This window comes from Eucyclogobius newberryi, unplaced genomic scaffold (assembly GCF_026437365.1).
Source record: "Eucyclogobius newberryi isolate DKJ021-1_F unplaced genomic scaffold, fEucNew1.0.hap1 SCAF_7, whole genome shotgun sequence".
NCBI lineage: Eukaryota > Metazoa > Chordata > Actinopteri > Gobiiformes > Gobiidae > Eucyclogobius > Eucyclogobius newberryi.
In genome coordinates, this window is record NW_027316389.1 from 14,415,627 (window position 1) to 14,434,293 (window position 18,667).

General features: G+C 38.7%; 1 protein-coding gene across 2 annotated transcripts in view; it reads left to right on the forward strand.

Annotated features, from left to right (window-relative positions):
* Positions 1-18,667, forward strand: part of btbd11b (BTB (POZ) domain containing 11b) — a 107,875-nt gene that overhangs the window by 77,137 nt on the left and 12,071 nt on the right. For both annotated transcript variants that reach the window (XM_072435130.1, XM_072435131.1), the window contains exon 3: positions 14,475-14,679. In XM_072435130.1, coding sequence (XP_072291231.1) covers positions 14,475-14,679 — 205 coding nt within the window. The remainder of the gene's footprint in view (positions 1-14,474; positions 14,680-18,667) is intronic.

Here is an 18,667-nt window from a genome sequence, read left to right on the forward strand (position 1 = left end):
AGCCCCGAACAGAGGTGTGATACCGGTGTTGACTTCCTCATTAGACTAATTACTGATTGTAATAAAATACAGAGAACATGACGTGTCCTCTATACAGAGACCTCTGTCCACTGACGTCTTCTTCTACAGTGTCTCAATCGCTTGCGCCTCCTGCTAGAGTGGCCGTTAGCCAATAAAGATCTATAAATTAGACGCATCGTTATATGGGTTGCAGGGTTCAAAGCCTGGGAAAAAAGTAGCGGTAAAATATTGTCTGTCTTCAGAATATGTCGTTAGATTACGTTCATTCTGACTGTGAAATGTCTGCACTTTCTGTTAAATATAACCTAAAGGTACTTTAATCAAAGGGAGATTATCTCAATAAATACTTTTGTCATAAGATTCTCCCCTGTTGATATTAATTGGCTTGACAAGCCTGTGAGAGCGTAACATACATTCCGTCTTTCGTAACAGATCTCTAAATGAATTATATTTTATAAGCTGGTTTTACAGTCAAGAGGGGGCATAACTAGACGCTGGCAATTGCTTGTCAAAGTATGCTAATAATCATAAAGTTGGAATTCTTCAGATTAATAACATAAACATTCTCATCCATGTCGATGCAAATGACCCTGTTCACATGTTCAAGTGCTATTAATTCAGTTTTAGCATCGCTGGAACATCAAAAAGTGAGAAAAAGGCAAAATGATGTCGATCCTCATGTGTCTGTTTATGCTGCATGAATCTGTGAAGCTGCTGCATGTTTGCTACAGTAAACACGTCACTACTTTACATCAAACGTTTCTGTACAAAATACTTTACTGATCCACATTTACTGAGTGAACAATAAACATTTTTTGATTTGCATTAAAACTAGAAGTGCAATGACCTGAACATTTTGAAGATTTTATTGTCTCAAAGCGACACTCTGAACAGGAAACAGCTTTCAATTCAATGTCGAAGGTCAGCCTCCAGCTCTCGGCTGTGGCCCTTGAGTCCCGGCTGGTGGAGTACTTGTAGTTCCATTCTGACGAGGAGCAAGTGTCACTGAAGCATAGTAAACAATGTTCAAATTTGTAAATGGATAAATGTTCCAGCATCCCCTGTCCTTAGACCCTCCTTCTCGGCAAGGAAAAACTACAAAACCCTTTTGAAAAAAGTCGAAGCCTCGGGGAGAACCACAGTGATCCTACTCCCACAGACGGACAGGCTACAGATGTTCCTGACGCACTTCCATTTGCAGATGTACTGTGGAGAGGAGGAGAGAGGGTGGTTCCTCTAGCAAAACTGTTCATCCAAGCAGATTCATCTAGAGTAGAAATCATTCTTCCAGGCAGTTGAGGAGCATCCGGATCTACAGGTCAGAACAGAGCATCTGGTGCAGTCCCCACTGGAGCAGCATCAGTAGTGTCAGAAACAGTACTACTCCTAAACTAAACTATTAAATATGGTTTATATGGAAAGTAGGTAAAAGCAGAGGATAGAGCTCAAGCTGTCATACTTCCCCAGCATAGTTGCTCATAGGGCAGTGTAGCTGGGAAACTGTAGGTTTTTATTTCTGTTCCTAACTGGCCTGACCATAAGCCATTTCAAAGAGGAACATTTAAGCCTGGTCTTAGATGAAGAGACTTTGTCGGCCTCTTTAACATGGACAGGAGCTGATTCCATAACACAGGAGCGTGGTAGCTGAACACTCTACCTCCTGCTGTGCTTTTAGAGACTCTTGGTGAAGAGTGAAGTGCTCTGTTGGATGATATGGCACTATAGCATCTTCGAGGTAGGATGGGGCCATGTCATGTACGGCTTTGTAAGTCAGGAGGGTTATTTCTAATTTGATTCTAATCTCAACAGGGAGCCAGTGAAGAGACTCGAGCACCGGCGTAATGTGCTGTCTTATTTTTAGTTCCAGTTAGTAATCTTGCTGCTGCATTTGGAACCAGCTTTTTACAGAGCTTTTAATACACGTAGTAGCGTACAGGCAGTTAGTCATCTAAACTAGCATCAGCATCACTTTACTTGGAACTTGGGACCTCAACCAGGACATTTATTGACCGTTTTTAACACATGTCTGATGGATAGCAAAAAAACATGCTCTGATTATCCTCGTCAGAAGAATCCCAACAATATCGCACATCCTTTTCCTACAGTAAATCGATGAGAAATAGTCAAAAGACAGTTTACCTCGCGTTTTCTTTGCTTTCAATTTCCCCTGGCAGCACAGTGTGAGTCTTGTAAGTTTAATTTGCTCACTGTGTGTGTGTGTCATAACTGACAGTATTTGACCACTGTGACCATTAACAGATGCAGTCCACAGAACCGTCCAGCCTCGGTCATCGTCAGTCTTGCACATTTACCTCGCAGCGTGAAAGCCCTGTAGGAGCAGAGCTTGCAGACGGCACAGTAACAAATGCACACAGGTACTATACACTGTAGCTGTGCTGAGGCTGCTCCATTGATTTGTGGAGAATGTTTAATTCCCCCCCAATAAGATCTAGGAGCAAATTGTGGATAAATACAATCCCAAGTGCGCCAAGGAGCTGTAGCTGAAATTGCTGACATCTGGAGTTTTGGGCTTACATTCAAACACTTTAAATTGGACTATTTTCCTCCCCAGAAAATCTCCCTGTTCAATACTTGGTGTTTCCAGAATCATGTTCTTGGAATGAGAATCCACCGAAGCAGCATTTATTAAATCAGATCATGTGAGGATTGCACTATGTGAGAGATGTGACAACCTTATCTCATTATGTTTTCAACTTTTGTGAAATGCTGTTCAGGGAATGTAAAACTTTTTCATTGGCCCTTGTACTCAACGGATCGTACAATATCAAATAAATGTAGTACATTTCTGACAAACTTTTGAATACCTACTCGGCGACTTTCAATCATTTCTTCCCAGACGGTCCTAGAAGGCGCTGTACCTGATGTACCTCGTCTTAAAACGTGAAAAACAGATAGTTCCTTTTAATCTCTTTGCAGAAGTCCACGTGAATAGCTCACTTTGCATTCCGAGCACCCCAAATATTCACCATGTATTCACCATTCACCATACTTTTCACAACTTTCTGAGTCTAAATTTTGCTGACAAACCGTAACATGATAAGATAAATTAAGAAAAGATAATCCTTTATTGTCCGATAACGGCACACTTCCTGCTTCACGGAGAATAATACGCTTTTAATGATATGCAGAGAAAGTGCTGTGGTCTCATTTCGACCCAAATAGATGCTTTTGAATATATATGCACTGGAGCTCAACCAATTATACTTGATTACATTAAAAAAGTGGGTGCAGCGCCTTTAAAACATTCTTAGTAGTACTAGATCAAATTATTGTCGCAAATGTCTTCAAAATCCACCTGAAAAGCAAAACATCATTAGTGAAGTTAACTATTTTTGATTTGATTCTCGTTCCCATGGTGTCAAACTGTTTTTGCTACTTTATTTCACTGCTCTGTTGAAAATGTCATCCTTATCCTCAAAATATTAACTGAGCAAATGTTAGGTGTAATCTAACAAATGCGGATGTGCTAGAGATGAATCCTTTGAGTCATATATTATAGCCTGTATTTAACTATTTGACTCTCAACAGCTCAAATGTCAATGTAAAACAAACTATAAAAAAAAAGTTCCCCACTGGTGCGAAGAAAAAGCACACACCGTAAATGATAATTCCCCCCAAAATATTGCTCATCCGTCATTTATTGAACAATCAGTCGATATAGTAATTATGGTGACAGGCAGTACCGCGAGAAATAGCTGACAAAGTAGGTACTTTCGCCTTCACATCCTGCACAAACATTCAATATTCATCAAGCATTTATCATATTTTCCTTCCGTTCTGAGTTAGAATGGGCTAAACTAGGCGCTAATGGCCTTTCCTCTGTCTACATAGTCCTGATGAGGTTAATCCAGGTCCTGTAATGTTGTTTACACACACAATGGCTCCAGGATAATTCCAAAAGCACTAATATTATCTGTAGGGGAGCGAAAGTCTCTAAATAAGTAGGATTTGCAAGTCATTTCAAGAAGCATTGCGGCTTATTACACCTCAACATATTTGGCCGAGTTGTGTGAAATACAATAGACTGTATAGAAACGGTCTCGGCTCATTTGCATTGTAGCCTACGTAGGAAGTCTTGGGCTGGCATTTAATCTCACTTTATGTGCTTTGCTGCTGATTTACGTCTTTGTATTATCTAATTCTCCCCGCCATCAAAATGCCAAATTAGCATTTTCGGAATTGACGGAAAGAAAAGGCTGCGATTATTAAGAGTATTTGTGTCTGGTTCATTGTTATCACACAAAAGCCTTCTTGACATGTGCACGTGACGGTAATAGAGTAATTTAATATGTTCAATGTGTCGGTCGAGTGTATTTTTTGTCTGGAGTGTTCATACAAGAGGTAAATCTATACATGGCGGAAAGGTTTCTGTGGAGCAAAGTGAAAAGGCCAAATGACATTAGTAAGAGCTAATGGGAGCGGATCACACTGCTCCATTGTATGAGCACAGACAAGATTTTGTTATTCTTTTTGCAAATTTAAATGTGAATGTTAACGGTAATAAGATAAGATAAGATATTCCTTTATTGTACCACACATGGGGAAATTTCATTGTTGCAACGCAGGTAGCTACAGAGGAAAAGGACAGATCACTTATAGGAAGTTTAAAAAACACTCTTAATAGAAGAACTCTTATAAACAAAACTCTTATAAACAAAAACTCCTATAGACAAAACCTCTAATTTCCTAATAAGGAATGGAGGGGAAAAATAAAGATAAAATAAAATAATACACAGCACATGAATATGACGGTAACGACAGTAATTGCACATGAATATGACGGTAACGACAGTAATTGCACATGAATATGACGGTAACGACAGTAATTGCACATGAAAATGACGGTAACGACAGTAATTGCACATGAAAATGACGGTAACGACAGTAATTGCACATGAATATGACGGTAACGACAGTAATTGCACATGAATATGACGGTAACGACAGTAATTGCACATGAATATGACGTAACGACAGTAATTGCACATGAATATGACGTAACGACAGTAATTGCACATGAAAATGACGGTAACGACAGTAATTGCACATGAATATGACGGTAACGACAGTAATTGCACATGAATATGACGGTAACGACAGTAATTGCACATGAATATGACGGTAACGACAGTAATTGCACATGAATATGACGGTAACGACAGTAATTGCACATGAATATGACGGTAACGACAGTAATTGCACATGAATATGACGGTAACGACAGTAATTGCACATGAATATGACGGTAACGACAGTAATTGCACATGAATATGACGTAACGACAGTAATTGCACATGAATATGACGGTAACGACAGTAATTGCACATGAATATGACGGTAACGACAGTAATTGCGCATGAATATGACGGTAACGACAGTAATTGCGCATGAAAATGACGGTAACGACAGTAATTGCGCATGAATATGACGTAACGACAGTAATTGCACATGAATATGACGGTAACGACAGTAATTGCACATGAATATGACTGTAACGACAGTAATTGCACATGAAAATGACGGTAACGACAGTAATTGCACATGAAAATGACGGTAACGACAGTAATTGCACATGAATATGACGGTAACGACAGTAATTGCACATGAAAATGACGGTAACGACAGTAATTGCACATGAATATGACGGTAACGACAGTAATTGCATATGAATATGACGGTAACGACAGTAATTGCACATGAAAATGACGGTAACGACAGTAATTGCACATGAATATGACGGTAACGACAGTAATTGCACATGAATATGACGGTAACGACAGTAATTGCACATGAATATGACGGTAACGACAGTAATTGCACATGAAAATGACGGTAACGACAGTAATTGCACATGAAAATGACGGTAACGACAGTAATTGCACATGAATATGACGGTAACGACAGTAATTGCACATGAATATGACGGTAACGACAGTAATTGCACATGAATATGACGGTAACGACAGTAATTGCACATGAATATGACGGTAACGACAGTAATTGCACATGAAAATGACGGTAACGACAGTAATTGCACATGAAAATGACGGTAACGACAGTAATTGCACATGAATATGAAGGTAACGACAGTAATTGCACATGAATATGACGGTAACGACAGTAATTGCACATGAATATGACGGTAACGACAGTAATTGCACATGAAAATGACGGTAACGACAGTAATTGCACATGAATATGACGGTAACGACAGTAATTGCACATGAATATGACGGTAACGACAGTAATTGCACATGAATATGACGGTAACGACAGTAATTGCACATGAATATGACGGTAACGACAGTAATTGCACATGAATATGACGGTAACGACAGTAATTGCACATGAAAATGACGGTAACGACAGTAATTGCACATGAATATGACGGTAACGACAGTAATTGCACATGAAAATGACGGTAACGACAGTAATTGCACATGAAAATGACGGTAACGACAGTAATTGCACATGAAAATGACGGTAACGACAGTAATTGCACATGAATATGACGGTAACGACAGTAATTGCACATGAATATGACGGTAACGACAGTAATTGCACATGAATATGACGGTAACGACAGTAATTGCACATGAATATGACGGTAACGACAGTAATTGCACATGAAAATGACGGTAACGACAGTAATTGCACATGAATATGACGGTAACGACAGTAATTGCACATGAATATGACGGTAACGACAGTAATTGCACATGAATATGACGGTAACGACAGTAATTGCACATGAATATGACGGTAACGACAGTAATTGCACATGAATATGACGGTAACGACAGTAATTGCACATGAAAATGACGGTAACGACAGTAATTGCACATGAATATGACGGTAACGACAGTAATTGCACATGAAAATGACGGTAACGACAGTAATTGCACATGAAAATGACGGTAACGACAGTAATTGCACATGAAAATGACGGTAACGACAGTAATTGCACATGAATATGACGGTAACGACAGTAATTGCACATGAATATGACGGTAACGACAGTAATTGCACATGAATATGACGGTAACGACAGTAATTGCACATGAATATGACGGTAACGACAGTAATTGCACATGAATATGACGGTAACGACAGTAATTGCACATGAATATGACGGTAACGACAGTAATTGCACATGAAAATGACGGTAACGACAGTAATTGCACATGAAAATGACGGTAACGACAGTAATTGCACATGAATATGACGGTAACGACAGTAATTGCACATGAATATGACGTAACGACAGTAATTGCACATGAAAATGACGGTAACGACAGTAATTGCACATGAAAATGACGGTAACGACAGTAATTGCACATGAATATGACGTAACGACAGTAATTGCACATGAATATGACGGTAACGACAGTAATTGCACATGAATATGACGTAACGACAGTAATTGCACATGAATATGACGGTAACGACAGTAATTGCACATGAATATGACGTAACGACAGTAATTGCACATGAATATGACGGTAACGACAGTAATTGCACATGAATATGATGATAGGTCATATTAGCTGTAAGGTTTAACGTACTGAATGGCAATACAGCCTGGGATGTCATCAGCCGTCATATCATGAGAACACCTTGTCCTTTTGGGTTGATTGTAAGATGGAAACCCAACGTTGGAGCTTCGTCTGCTTTCTGATTGGACAATTGTCTTGAGAACAATCATCATAATGTCAAATTTTGATTTATTTTTTACTATGAATAATTCAATATCATAAGGAAACAAATAACCTATATGTTTCTTATTTTTTTATGAATAATTATGTTTGTGAGTAAATAATGAGTTCAGTATTTAGGAAATTCAGGACATTGTAAAAGCAAAAATAAATCTCTTGGTGAAAACGAGTCCATTGTTTGCGTCTAATTGTAGAGTTTGACCCTCTGCTTGTGGTTGGCAGCTTTACCGTGATTTGGCTTCTCATCGTGGTGAATATTTAAGACGCTCAGAAGGCATTTGGACTGCAGTAAAGTGTTTAAAATGAATTAGTTCCATGTTTTAAGAAGGTAAAAATCTGGCACAGCACCATTAATGGAGACATTTTCCTGAAAACCCAAATGTTGTTGTTTTTGTTTCCTTGGGTAGGACACCTGTTTAGTTAATGATACTTGGAATGTAATTTCCTCTGTATCTAATCAGTCACCATCTGTTACGGCCTCAACATTAGAGCTTTAAAATATTGCAGCTTCTATGAGTCACATTTATAACTTTTTAAACTATGTTCACTGTGACTATGTGAAATGTCTCCTGCATTTCACATTTGTGGGTTTGCACTAAAGCTAGGATTGACATGCTCCAAATGTTATGGTTTTGTTACTTTCCATATGGATTTAATTTCACGGCGTAATTACAAAATAGCTTCTTTAATTTCACAGTGGGCTCCTATTTAAACCAGACCTATTGCAATAGGCTTTGGGCCGAAACAGATGCGTTGTAAACACTTTGGCATATCATTAAAGCCTTAACAATAAACAAGATTATGTGCATTGACATTTGGAATTTGAAAGTGCTTTTGTTAATAATTCATGTTTGGCCATATACCCAGAGAATACTTTTCTAAATTAGGATTTGAAGCCAGGTTTTATAAACAATCAGGGACATCCAGATTTATAGCCGCTGGCCAGGTACAGATCTGCGTTAATGGATCAGACCACAGCCGTCTCTTCTACACACAGTATTTAAAGCCTGCTTGAGAGATGCTTCTTCTTCCTCTTCCCTTTGACTTTTGCTATATTTTACACGTTTAATTTAATTGAAAGTGTACTTCATGATATGGAATGGAAATCGTCTCAGTGGGATTTGTTACACTGATAACACGCATGATGCTGTCATGTTTCAGTGGGCTCTAATTGGTTAACGCTGTCATAGAACCAACATATATTATGTGAGCAGCAACACATATGTGAACATGAATATTTATGTTTGGCCGATAGTGCACGTCATCATGTATAGGCTTTAGCTAAATTGAGAGTTAACCGCTTCAAATATGTGTCAACTTGTAGATTTTAATGACTCTATTGTGCAATATTGAGGTTTTTTACCTCTGGACATCTTAACCTTGGTATTTTATAGGGTGTATAGAATAATATGTGAATGAAAAACAACTACAGGCAGTTCAACACTTCTGCTGTTCGCCCACAACATTAGATGGAGGACTCAGGGACTCAACTTCCTGGTACTGAGGTGTGAAGCTATTTAAATGACACTTAAAACAATAGCTGCTGTCATTGTGTGGTGAAAACAATCTGAATATTGAAGTGACATTGAGTCTGGTGAAGAAAGAGAATCAGCTCAAGCGGGAGCATAATTACAATGACTAAAACGTTTAAAAGGAATAAAATGTTCAGTTTTGATGAGGATTCCACATACAAAGGGGCAGTATAAAGCCTTATACTTTACAATACCACCAACTTTAACTGTATATGTGTGATTTTTGTTAAAGAAGACTCATGCTTTTTCTCCCTAGTCTTAAACTTTAACATGTGTAGTTTGTTGTTTTATATTTTGTTCATTGTAAACGACAATATTGATCAAAATAGCTTAAAAATATGAACAGGTCTTTGGACAAGTTTCTGATTTTAATTGCACGTTTTTATTGTTGCAAAATGGTGACGATTTTGAATCCTACATGTATGACCTGAAGTCTGATTTTTAAAAATAATTGCAAGTCAGTACGGAGCAGTGGTCAGAAAAAGGGCTTAGTTTAAAACAGGAATTTTCAGAGGACTCAAACCTGAGCTTCAGGACAATATGGATTATTCGGACATGCAAGAATCGATCAAAATAGACCTCCGAGTAAACTAATAATGAGGGAGCATAACACCTTGTTGAAAGCTAATTATTAACACCTCCTTTGACCGCTTCACGCTGAATCAAGTCCAGATTAATCCCTGATACACCTGAAATAATTATTCTCTCCTCACTTTTGCATTGTAATAGAGTCCCTAGAAACCTGACATCGCCATGATTCACATAGTTTGTCTTATCTTCACAGTTCCACTCAAGATTTGTTTCCGCTCCACGCTTTGTTATCCCAAATGCATGGCCGCGAGACGTTAAAAGGAGCGAGAAAAAGCGGCACTTAGCATTCTGTGGAGTCAGCATTGCCACGGGCGACCATTAAACGTAATCACAACCGCATAGCGACGCATAATTGCAAGACATAGGCGGCGACGGTGGCATCGGTTGCGCCACAGCTAGAGACGAAGCTCATATATCATGCTAAATATAATCAGTCATGGCAGAATAAAGATCTTTTTTTTAGAACAGCCACTTTGAAGAATTGGTGTAATCAGAAGTTGTGTCTACAGCACCGTGCTGGCTGGTTTAACGTAATGAAATATTATGCTTGGATACAGATGTGTAATCTAGATAGATCTCACCACAGAGCTAACAACCTTGAAACTAAAGCCTACCTTAAGGCTACTACTTCAAAACACGCATGTCCTCCACCTCTTCTTGTTCCTCTTGGCATCCAATGAATTACCTGGATGAGCTATTGATTAAGGACTCGTGCACAGAAAGAACTCGTGCACTGAAAGAACACAAGTTTGACTCATTCATTACCAGGATTTCCTCTTCACTATGTCCACTAGATGGCCTAAAGACAAATGTCCACAAAATGGTAGTTATCTTCTCTTATGTCCATGGAGACAGGCAGGTGACCCCACAAGGCCAAATTACAGAATGCGTGTTTTTCAGCGTCATTTTGAACAATAATGTGTAATTGAACAAGTGCGAAATAGATATGTTTAAAGAAGATATATTGTGTTGTATCTGCTACATACTGGACAGTAGTTATTAATGACATCTGTAGAACATTTTTTATATACTTTGGACATTTTAAATTTTAATTCTGATCTCAAATGACTTAATTAAAGAAGCACGTGCGGCCTTTGGATGGTTACAGTTTTTACAGTAACAAGCAGAAGATTTTTCTTTCGTTCTTTCCAAAATAACTTAGGTGAATCCTGCGGAGAAACGTAATCGTGAGTGTTAGGGGAAGATGGGAATTTTATGAGCAATGATGTCTTGAATGCGGTAAACTAAAGATGACACAAACGTGCATTGATCATTTTAATTGACTTTGAGAGTGTAAATGTGAATGGAAAACAATTGGTCAAAACCTCTTCAAAGTCGATGTAGCATAATATTGCTCCTTTAAAACAAGAAAATCTCCATTGTGACAAGCAGGTAGCGACACACTCCACTAAAAATGTTACACGGTGAAACTTTAATTAAGAAAAATATGTCTCTTCAGAACTTAGACCTCCTTGTGTTTAATCATTGCGGTTTCTTTAAAGCAATGACTGGACAGTGCAACGTACATTTGAAATAAATCAATGTGGGCAGTTTAATGAACGCTTTATTACTTTCTATTAAGTACTAAATTATAACAGCTACTGAGGCTACTTCTAAAAGTCATTTGTATGTGGAATGATAATTAAACCTAGTGAAGTAAGTCCCTTTTAGAACTACACTTTTTCTTGTCTTATCCTGTTCATACTAGCCACTGGTGAAAGAAGTACTACTGTAAGTAAAAGTACAGATACATGAGGGAAAAACAAATAAAACACAATTAAAATTGAAATAGCACATAAAAAATCGACTTAAAGGTGAAATGGACGATTTTTTTGGCTCAAATCTGAGTCTCATTTCCTCGTGGCGTGGACTGCCGATTAGTCCTGCCACGTATCAATCATAGGACGCACCTACCGCTCACCTGCAGCCTCGTCGGCTTGTCCCCAGGAGAGCAGCATGTTTCCCTGTGTCTAAGTGCATGGATCTATCATAATATAGTTCCCTCAGTGTACAGGACAAAATTAAGACAGAGAAAGACAGTTCGAGCTGACTCAGAAGAGACGTAAATCTACGGGAGACGAGAGATGCGATGCGATCCGTCGGGATAAACAATGCACGTGTGGCCGCGAGGCTGTTGTGTGCCTCCGCATGGCTCTCAAATTGGCAAGTTCTCAAATCGGCGAAAAATCGTCCATTACGCCTTTAAGAAAAAGTTTTGCAGTACGTGTTTAAAAAGTACATTCACACAGATTTCCAGCTTTAAATGTAGTGATTTTGATTGTGGGTTGTGAATTGGGCTGATCTTTGGTCAACATGGGTCAATTCAATTCAAATGTATTTTATTTTCTGGTGAAATTTATGCATAGATTTGTGTTTGCCCAAAGCTGAACCTTGAACTCAAATCCTTTTGTCAAAACGTCACGAAATTGCTAAAAATAAACCCTCAAACCATATGAAAAGTACTGTCTACTTTTCAGTCCAGTACTTTTACTTTTGCACTTTACTTGCACCACTGATGCAAACTGGATGATTTATGCACATTATTACATTATGTCTAATATGAGTTTAGCATTAACCACTTGTGTTGTGTTTGGGATTGTTGGGTTATTTTGGCTCTTGCTAGCATTTCTCCCTCAGATTTTCTGCTACCATCTGGGAAAGTATTTATGTTTACATCAATCATGCATTAAGCGGCTCACTTCTTTAGCTGTGCCGGCTGCAAACATAATCTTCTCCCTGTACCTGCCGTCAACAGAGGCAGCCACTTCTAACTGCCATCTCACTTCTCCTCCTCAGAACAAAATGTCACCCAGTGCCATAAATAAGACATGAGCAGTGGCTGTGTTTGACCAGCTCGACTCTTTCTCTCTCTGCTCACTTTAGAGGCCCATCTAAGGCTTATCACCAATGACAAATAACCTGAAAGGGAAAACAAAGTGTGAGGGACTTCTTCCATTCATTGCTGTCTTTTCCTTCTCCTTGCATCCTGCATAAATGTCCACTGTTTGTCTTTATCATTTCCATTGTGGAGTTCCCAAAGGACTGGGCTTAGACTGAATGCGCTTCTTTCAGTCGGTTGTCCTTTTCACACGCAGCTAGCACATTGTTAAAGCTAAATGGAATCTTGGCAGCTTCCAAACAGCACGATTCGGATGCTAAACGACGTCTTTGTCCAACGGAATGACCATGTTTCTATCCGCTTGTATGGGATAAATAACACTGTACTTCATTAAGCTTCCCTGTCATGACTGTCTCTTTGTTCCTCTTGCATCAGCTGCAGTGGAGAAAACACCATGACACCCTGTTTTTATCAATAAACCCGGCATGAGAATCTTATTACATTTTCTAAGAGTAGCAGTGGTGGTGGTGGTGGTGGTGGTGGTGGTGGTGGTGGTGGAAGCATCTGGAAAAGGAAGGAGAAGCCGAGCTGACAGCACTCAGCGAAATGGGATTTCAGGCTTGTGTGCTGTAATAAAGTAAGGTTGTTTTTCAAGTAAGAAGCCACAGCCACTCAGTAACTGCAGTGAGATGCCACAGTAATAACTCCTGTGAGTGTCTGGACATTGGGCCATCCATCCCCAAAAGAAGCATTTAAGCTGCTCTTAAAAGGCATTCTGTCTAATCTGTTCAAGAAAGAATATGTGTTATCAACAAATGGCAGTTGTTTTTTTATCTAGCAAATGGCCTTAATATTGAGAGAAAAACAAGTTTTATGTGAAGTTAAATTTCTGCACAAATAATACTTACGGTACTCAGAGTCGTTCCCATTATTGTGTATATCGTCTTCACTGGTGCAGTGCTTTTCTGACTGTGTTTGGTGATGGACACAGGGCCACTTTCTGCAGAACAGCCATCATGCTTCACTCAGCAGTGAATGAACAATTGTGGGGAAATTTAGATTTTGTGCCTTTCATTAACGGTTATTCACAATAACTGAGATCATAATCATTTTCTTTGTTATGGGAAATCAAACTTTGTGAAAGACAAAATAAAGTTTATGTGACGGATACATTTTTTATTTATGTTTACTTTTTTTAAACTATATTGAATTAAAAAGACACAATTTTGCTTCTCAAATCGTCAATTATATTCCAATTATAATGTGACTTAAATCATCACAATTATCGATCAATAATAACCTAATAATCCTGACATCCCTGCTATGAATGTATATTTTATCTCTTCATCTTTCATCAGATTTCATAAGCTCATACGGTATCTTAAGGCTTTCCAGTCAAGAGATTAATGTGTTCTTCAGGAGGCATCCAAACAGATGTGTAAACAACTGTTTCAGAATTATGAGCGAGAGTTTAAATCACAAAATCTGTCTTTTTGCAATAGTATATTTTCCATTCTTTGAAATCCCAATGTGTTATGTTGAAGGTGAAGTGAGTCTTCACAATGCAAACCTCAGCGGTGTGTTTTCCATCTCCTTTCGTGTGCACAACAAAACATGCTGGAGATAAACCGTTCTATTTTCTTCTTGTGTCTGCTGTAACACTGCGCTCCTACAGCTACTGAGGATCCTTCTATTCTTACCTTATCTCATCCCACATGTGAGCTTTTCTTCTTCCTTGTGTTGTTGTGCTCGTAGGTGACCTGGTGTCGCGGGCCGTGCACCACCTCCAGCCCCTGTACACCAAAAGCCACAACAATGGCACGCCTATTCACCAGAAGAGCAGCCTAATGCACTGGGCGCCCGAGGCCATCTACACTCTCTGTTACTTCATGCACTGCCCCGAGATGGAGTGGGAGAACCCCAACGTGGAGCCCTCCAAGGTCACGCTACAGACAGAGCGGTGAGGCCATAACACAAGCAGACTGTGTGGAAATGCACCACTTTTACAACAGAGAATAAGCGTGTAACTCTGTGTCTGTGTAAGATGTTGGCTGGAATGTCGCAACATCGTTAGCAACTGAACAACTATAAAAAACAAACTAAACCTATTGTGTGTCCGAACCTGGTATTTTTGTTGTAACAGTATTGGAGTCAAATACATTCAAAAATGATCATCATAAGCATCATAATAATTCGTGTTTAAAATGTTTACTAAAAAGAATGCTCTACTATACTATTTGTATTTGAACAGACATTTTGGTAAAACATAGATGAATATGAAAGGATATTAAAGGAACGTCATAATTAGTGATGCATGGTTTGTGATACCGATATTATAACAATATGTAATTATACTGCAGTATGATAACGTCAAATATGTCTCTATAATACAGGAACTATATGCATATACCAAAATATGTATTCAGACTTTATGAATAACTGTATTCTGGTACAGTTATCTTTCATCTAGCGGTACACAGAATACAGTTACTTTACTAGAATAAATGGAATACACACTACTTGATCATGCAATTTAAGCTTGAAACTGCACAGTGTTAGTGAGGGAAGAAAAACACTGCTGTTGTGGAGAGTCCTTGTGTGAGATTTTCCTTCTCTAATTGGTAATACATAAACATAGAGCTATGATATATTGCAAATTCTGAATGCAGTTCTCTGATTGGACCATCTGACTCAATACGTTACAACATTAATGCATTTTCAAAGTGTTCTTCCTACTGAAAATATAAAACAAACATAAAACCACCACTTGAACAATCAGAAACACAGTTAATAGTTCAAATGTATTACATAAACCTTTCTCCAAAAAAGATAACAACAAACAACTCAATTTATTGTATATTTGGATTATGTTAAAAGATATTGTTTGGTTCACATTTTGTTCAAATAACATGTTGTTCTTATTTAGTCGGGCCAGTCCCACATGTGCAGTATTTATTGTGGCCACAGGTTTTTCTCACCACCTCCTCTCCAGCTGCTGCTTTGGTCGCTTCTAATCTCGCCTAATAGCAGCTTAAGTTTGCTGTGTTCACTATAGAAAGTCAAATTGTCGCATTCAGTATGCACATTAAAAGCCACACAACTCTAATGTTTTCCCAACAGATCCTCTTCTATGTCAACTCAGGCTTACAGTTTTTCTATATCTGTAACAAAAGGTAGTCAGCCTGGAAAGCCTTGAAATGAAATTACCTTATTCAGATGATACCCTGTGATAAAAAACATAGATGGATGTAATAACCCATCTCATAATATGTCTTCTTTAAGGAACTGCACTGACAATGAAGTAGGAACTATCTATAGATATGCTCAATTTACGCCATTCACATCTGTCTGCTCATTATAGCTGTATACTTTCTCCTCCTTTAGCGAGTCCCTTGTGTATGACACTGCTGCGCACCTTGACACTCTATTCTCTTTTATTACCCTTTGGCTTTGTGCCCTGTAATACCACACCAGATGTTTCTTCAGAGTGGAGACTGCAGTTATAAGTAATGTCCAGGTTTATAGCACCAAGTCAAGGCCCTCTGGACGACCCGAGCGGAGACAGTTAGAACAGGTCAGAACAGAAGAACTCACAATTAACTCACAACTACGAAGGTTTTATGGTTATGTAAGCAAGATGTGAGTGAAAAAATAGCCACTTTTGCTTTTGACATTTAAAGGTTCACTGTGTAACCGCTTGTCTCCATGGATACGGTAATGCTTTGCCAAGAATGTTCAACAATATGGTGTTAAACTTGTCTTTCTCAATCTGTTAAAGCTATCAAGACCAGATACAGTCGGCGACGTGTTGTAGTAGGGCTGGCAAGGCTTCACTTCTTCTAAGACAATTCCTTGTGTATTTTAAGCACAAGTAATTCAAGTCGAGTCACAGTTGAGTCTCAACGGATGTTGTTGACAAGGCGTTGCTCCAGAACTGATTTTTTTATGTAGATGGTAAAATACAGCAGTAGAAATAAACCGTCAGCTGCCATTAGTATTCTTAGATTTTTATACAATTTCCCATTATTCTTGTCTTCCACGTGGTTTGTTATTTGCTACCGTATATATCCTAAAGTCAACATTTGCTCTTGCAGTTGTGGAATATTTGGTGATAAAGCAGCTCTTCTATATTGAAATTAATTTTTGCTAATTTATAAAAATCTAGTAGTATTTGATCACTTAATTTAGGCTTCAAATTACACAATGTCAGTAAGGAAAAAATAAAGAGTGCACGTGTTAGATTTAAATAAGCATAGAGCTGTATTAATGCTATGTCACATTTGTATACTATAATATAATGCAACTAAATGTGAACTTATTCAGCACTATTCTGATTGGAATATTGGACCATCATATTATTCTCCAGTCTTCATATCTGTATTTGGTACAGCATATATCTTAAAGACTTGCTGAAAAAAAAAGCTGATAGAGCAGCTCTTAACATTAGAATGAATGGTTTGTATTCCCACACGGAAGTCTTGCGACCCTATGTTAGTGGGCGTTCCCGCAGATGCCGGCTGTATCTATTTTTGAGCATGTTGCCCGTTGTATTATATAAAACATATGAAAGTAAACTGGATCAAAATAACTGCTGCTTAACCCATGAGAACCAGGACCCCTAAATCCTCGACGGAAAATGATGAGGGGCATAAACATGTGTTATGTAATTTGCAAAATGACTTTAGAGCAGTTCCAGACAAAGGTGTACATTCTGCATTTAGTGAAAAGCAGGTATAGCAGACCCCCCACCAGGGAGTGAAATGGCACCTTATATTTTGTACTTTTCGTGCGGTTGTTACTTTAGTCTATTATTCATTTTCTCCTCAGTCACACAGATGGTTAAGCCACTACTGCTCTGGTGCTGATTTCTGGAAAAGTGGCAGGTATATTGTGTCTATGGCCTTTCCTTAGCATAATCCACATTTCACTTTAAATCCCTCGAGGTACAAAAAAAACACTCTGAATAAGTCTTCTCACTTTTACCATTTTATTATCCCATAATAGTTTCCATAGTGTAACTTATGTGTGGTGGCTCTGTATTCCTTGTACAGACTTTGTCAGCTCTGAGTGGAAGTGGAAACACTGTCGACAGTTGATCTTAAGCAGAATCCTACAGTACATTACGGGGGACTACGTATCTTCTAAGCATGTCCCAAGAGACCATCGTGGTTCTGCTCTAGCGCTTGTTTTCCCAACTATTGCCAAATACATATTGTAAGAACTTGAGCACTGTAAGGCCGTGTACTGCTATGTATCACCTTGAACTTCATGTGTACTTGCATTTGAGAATAGACCTCTTATAGACCTGATTTAATGAAGCCTATGGAACTGACAGCGTTGCATGTCAGTGAAGACTTTGAAGATCGCAGGAATCCCAACAGATCAAGCAGAATATCCTCCACGGAACACTGACGAGCGGTGTGAAACGTGAGTGACAGATGATGGTTGGGCCCAAGTCAAGGACGGTACAGGCGTTATGAGGCTGCATCCTTGGTGATGTATGGAAGAATCCAGGTGGAGCAGGCCTAGATTTCATCATTGAGACCTAATGTTGCACCACGTCAATCAATCAACAGTTTGTTGTGTATTGCATCACTTTGTAGGGAAAGGTGAAAATATGGACAGGCCAGAAGATGGTTCTACTGAATCCTTTCCATTTATATTGCTGAGATGTTCTTGTTTTGCCTAAAATGTTCCACAAAAATGGCATTAAGAGTATTAACTCTGTGGAAACAAGACGATGACTCCACCAAATCAAGACAAGTTCATCCCATTCTGTGGAAAGAAATAACGTTTTCATGAGACAAGCAGGTGACCAACCCTTTACCAGAAAACTCACATAATGCCCCTTGGAAATGTCTCAGGACTGACTGCATTGGGTTGCCTGATTATTTGCTTCTATTGCTGAGCAGGAGAGTCTAATATGAGGCTAAAGAAGTGTGGACAAA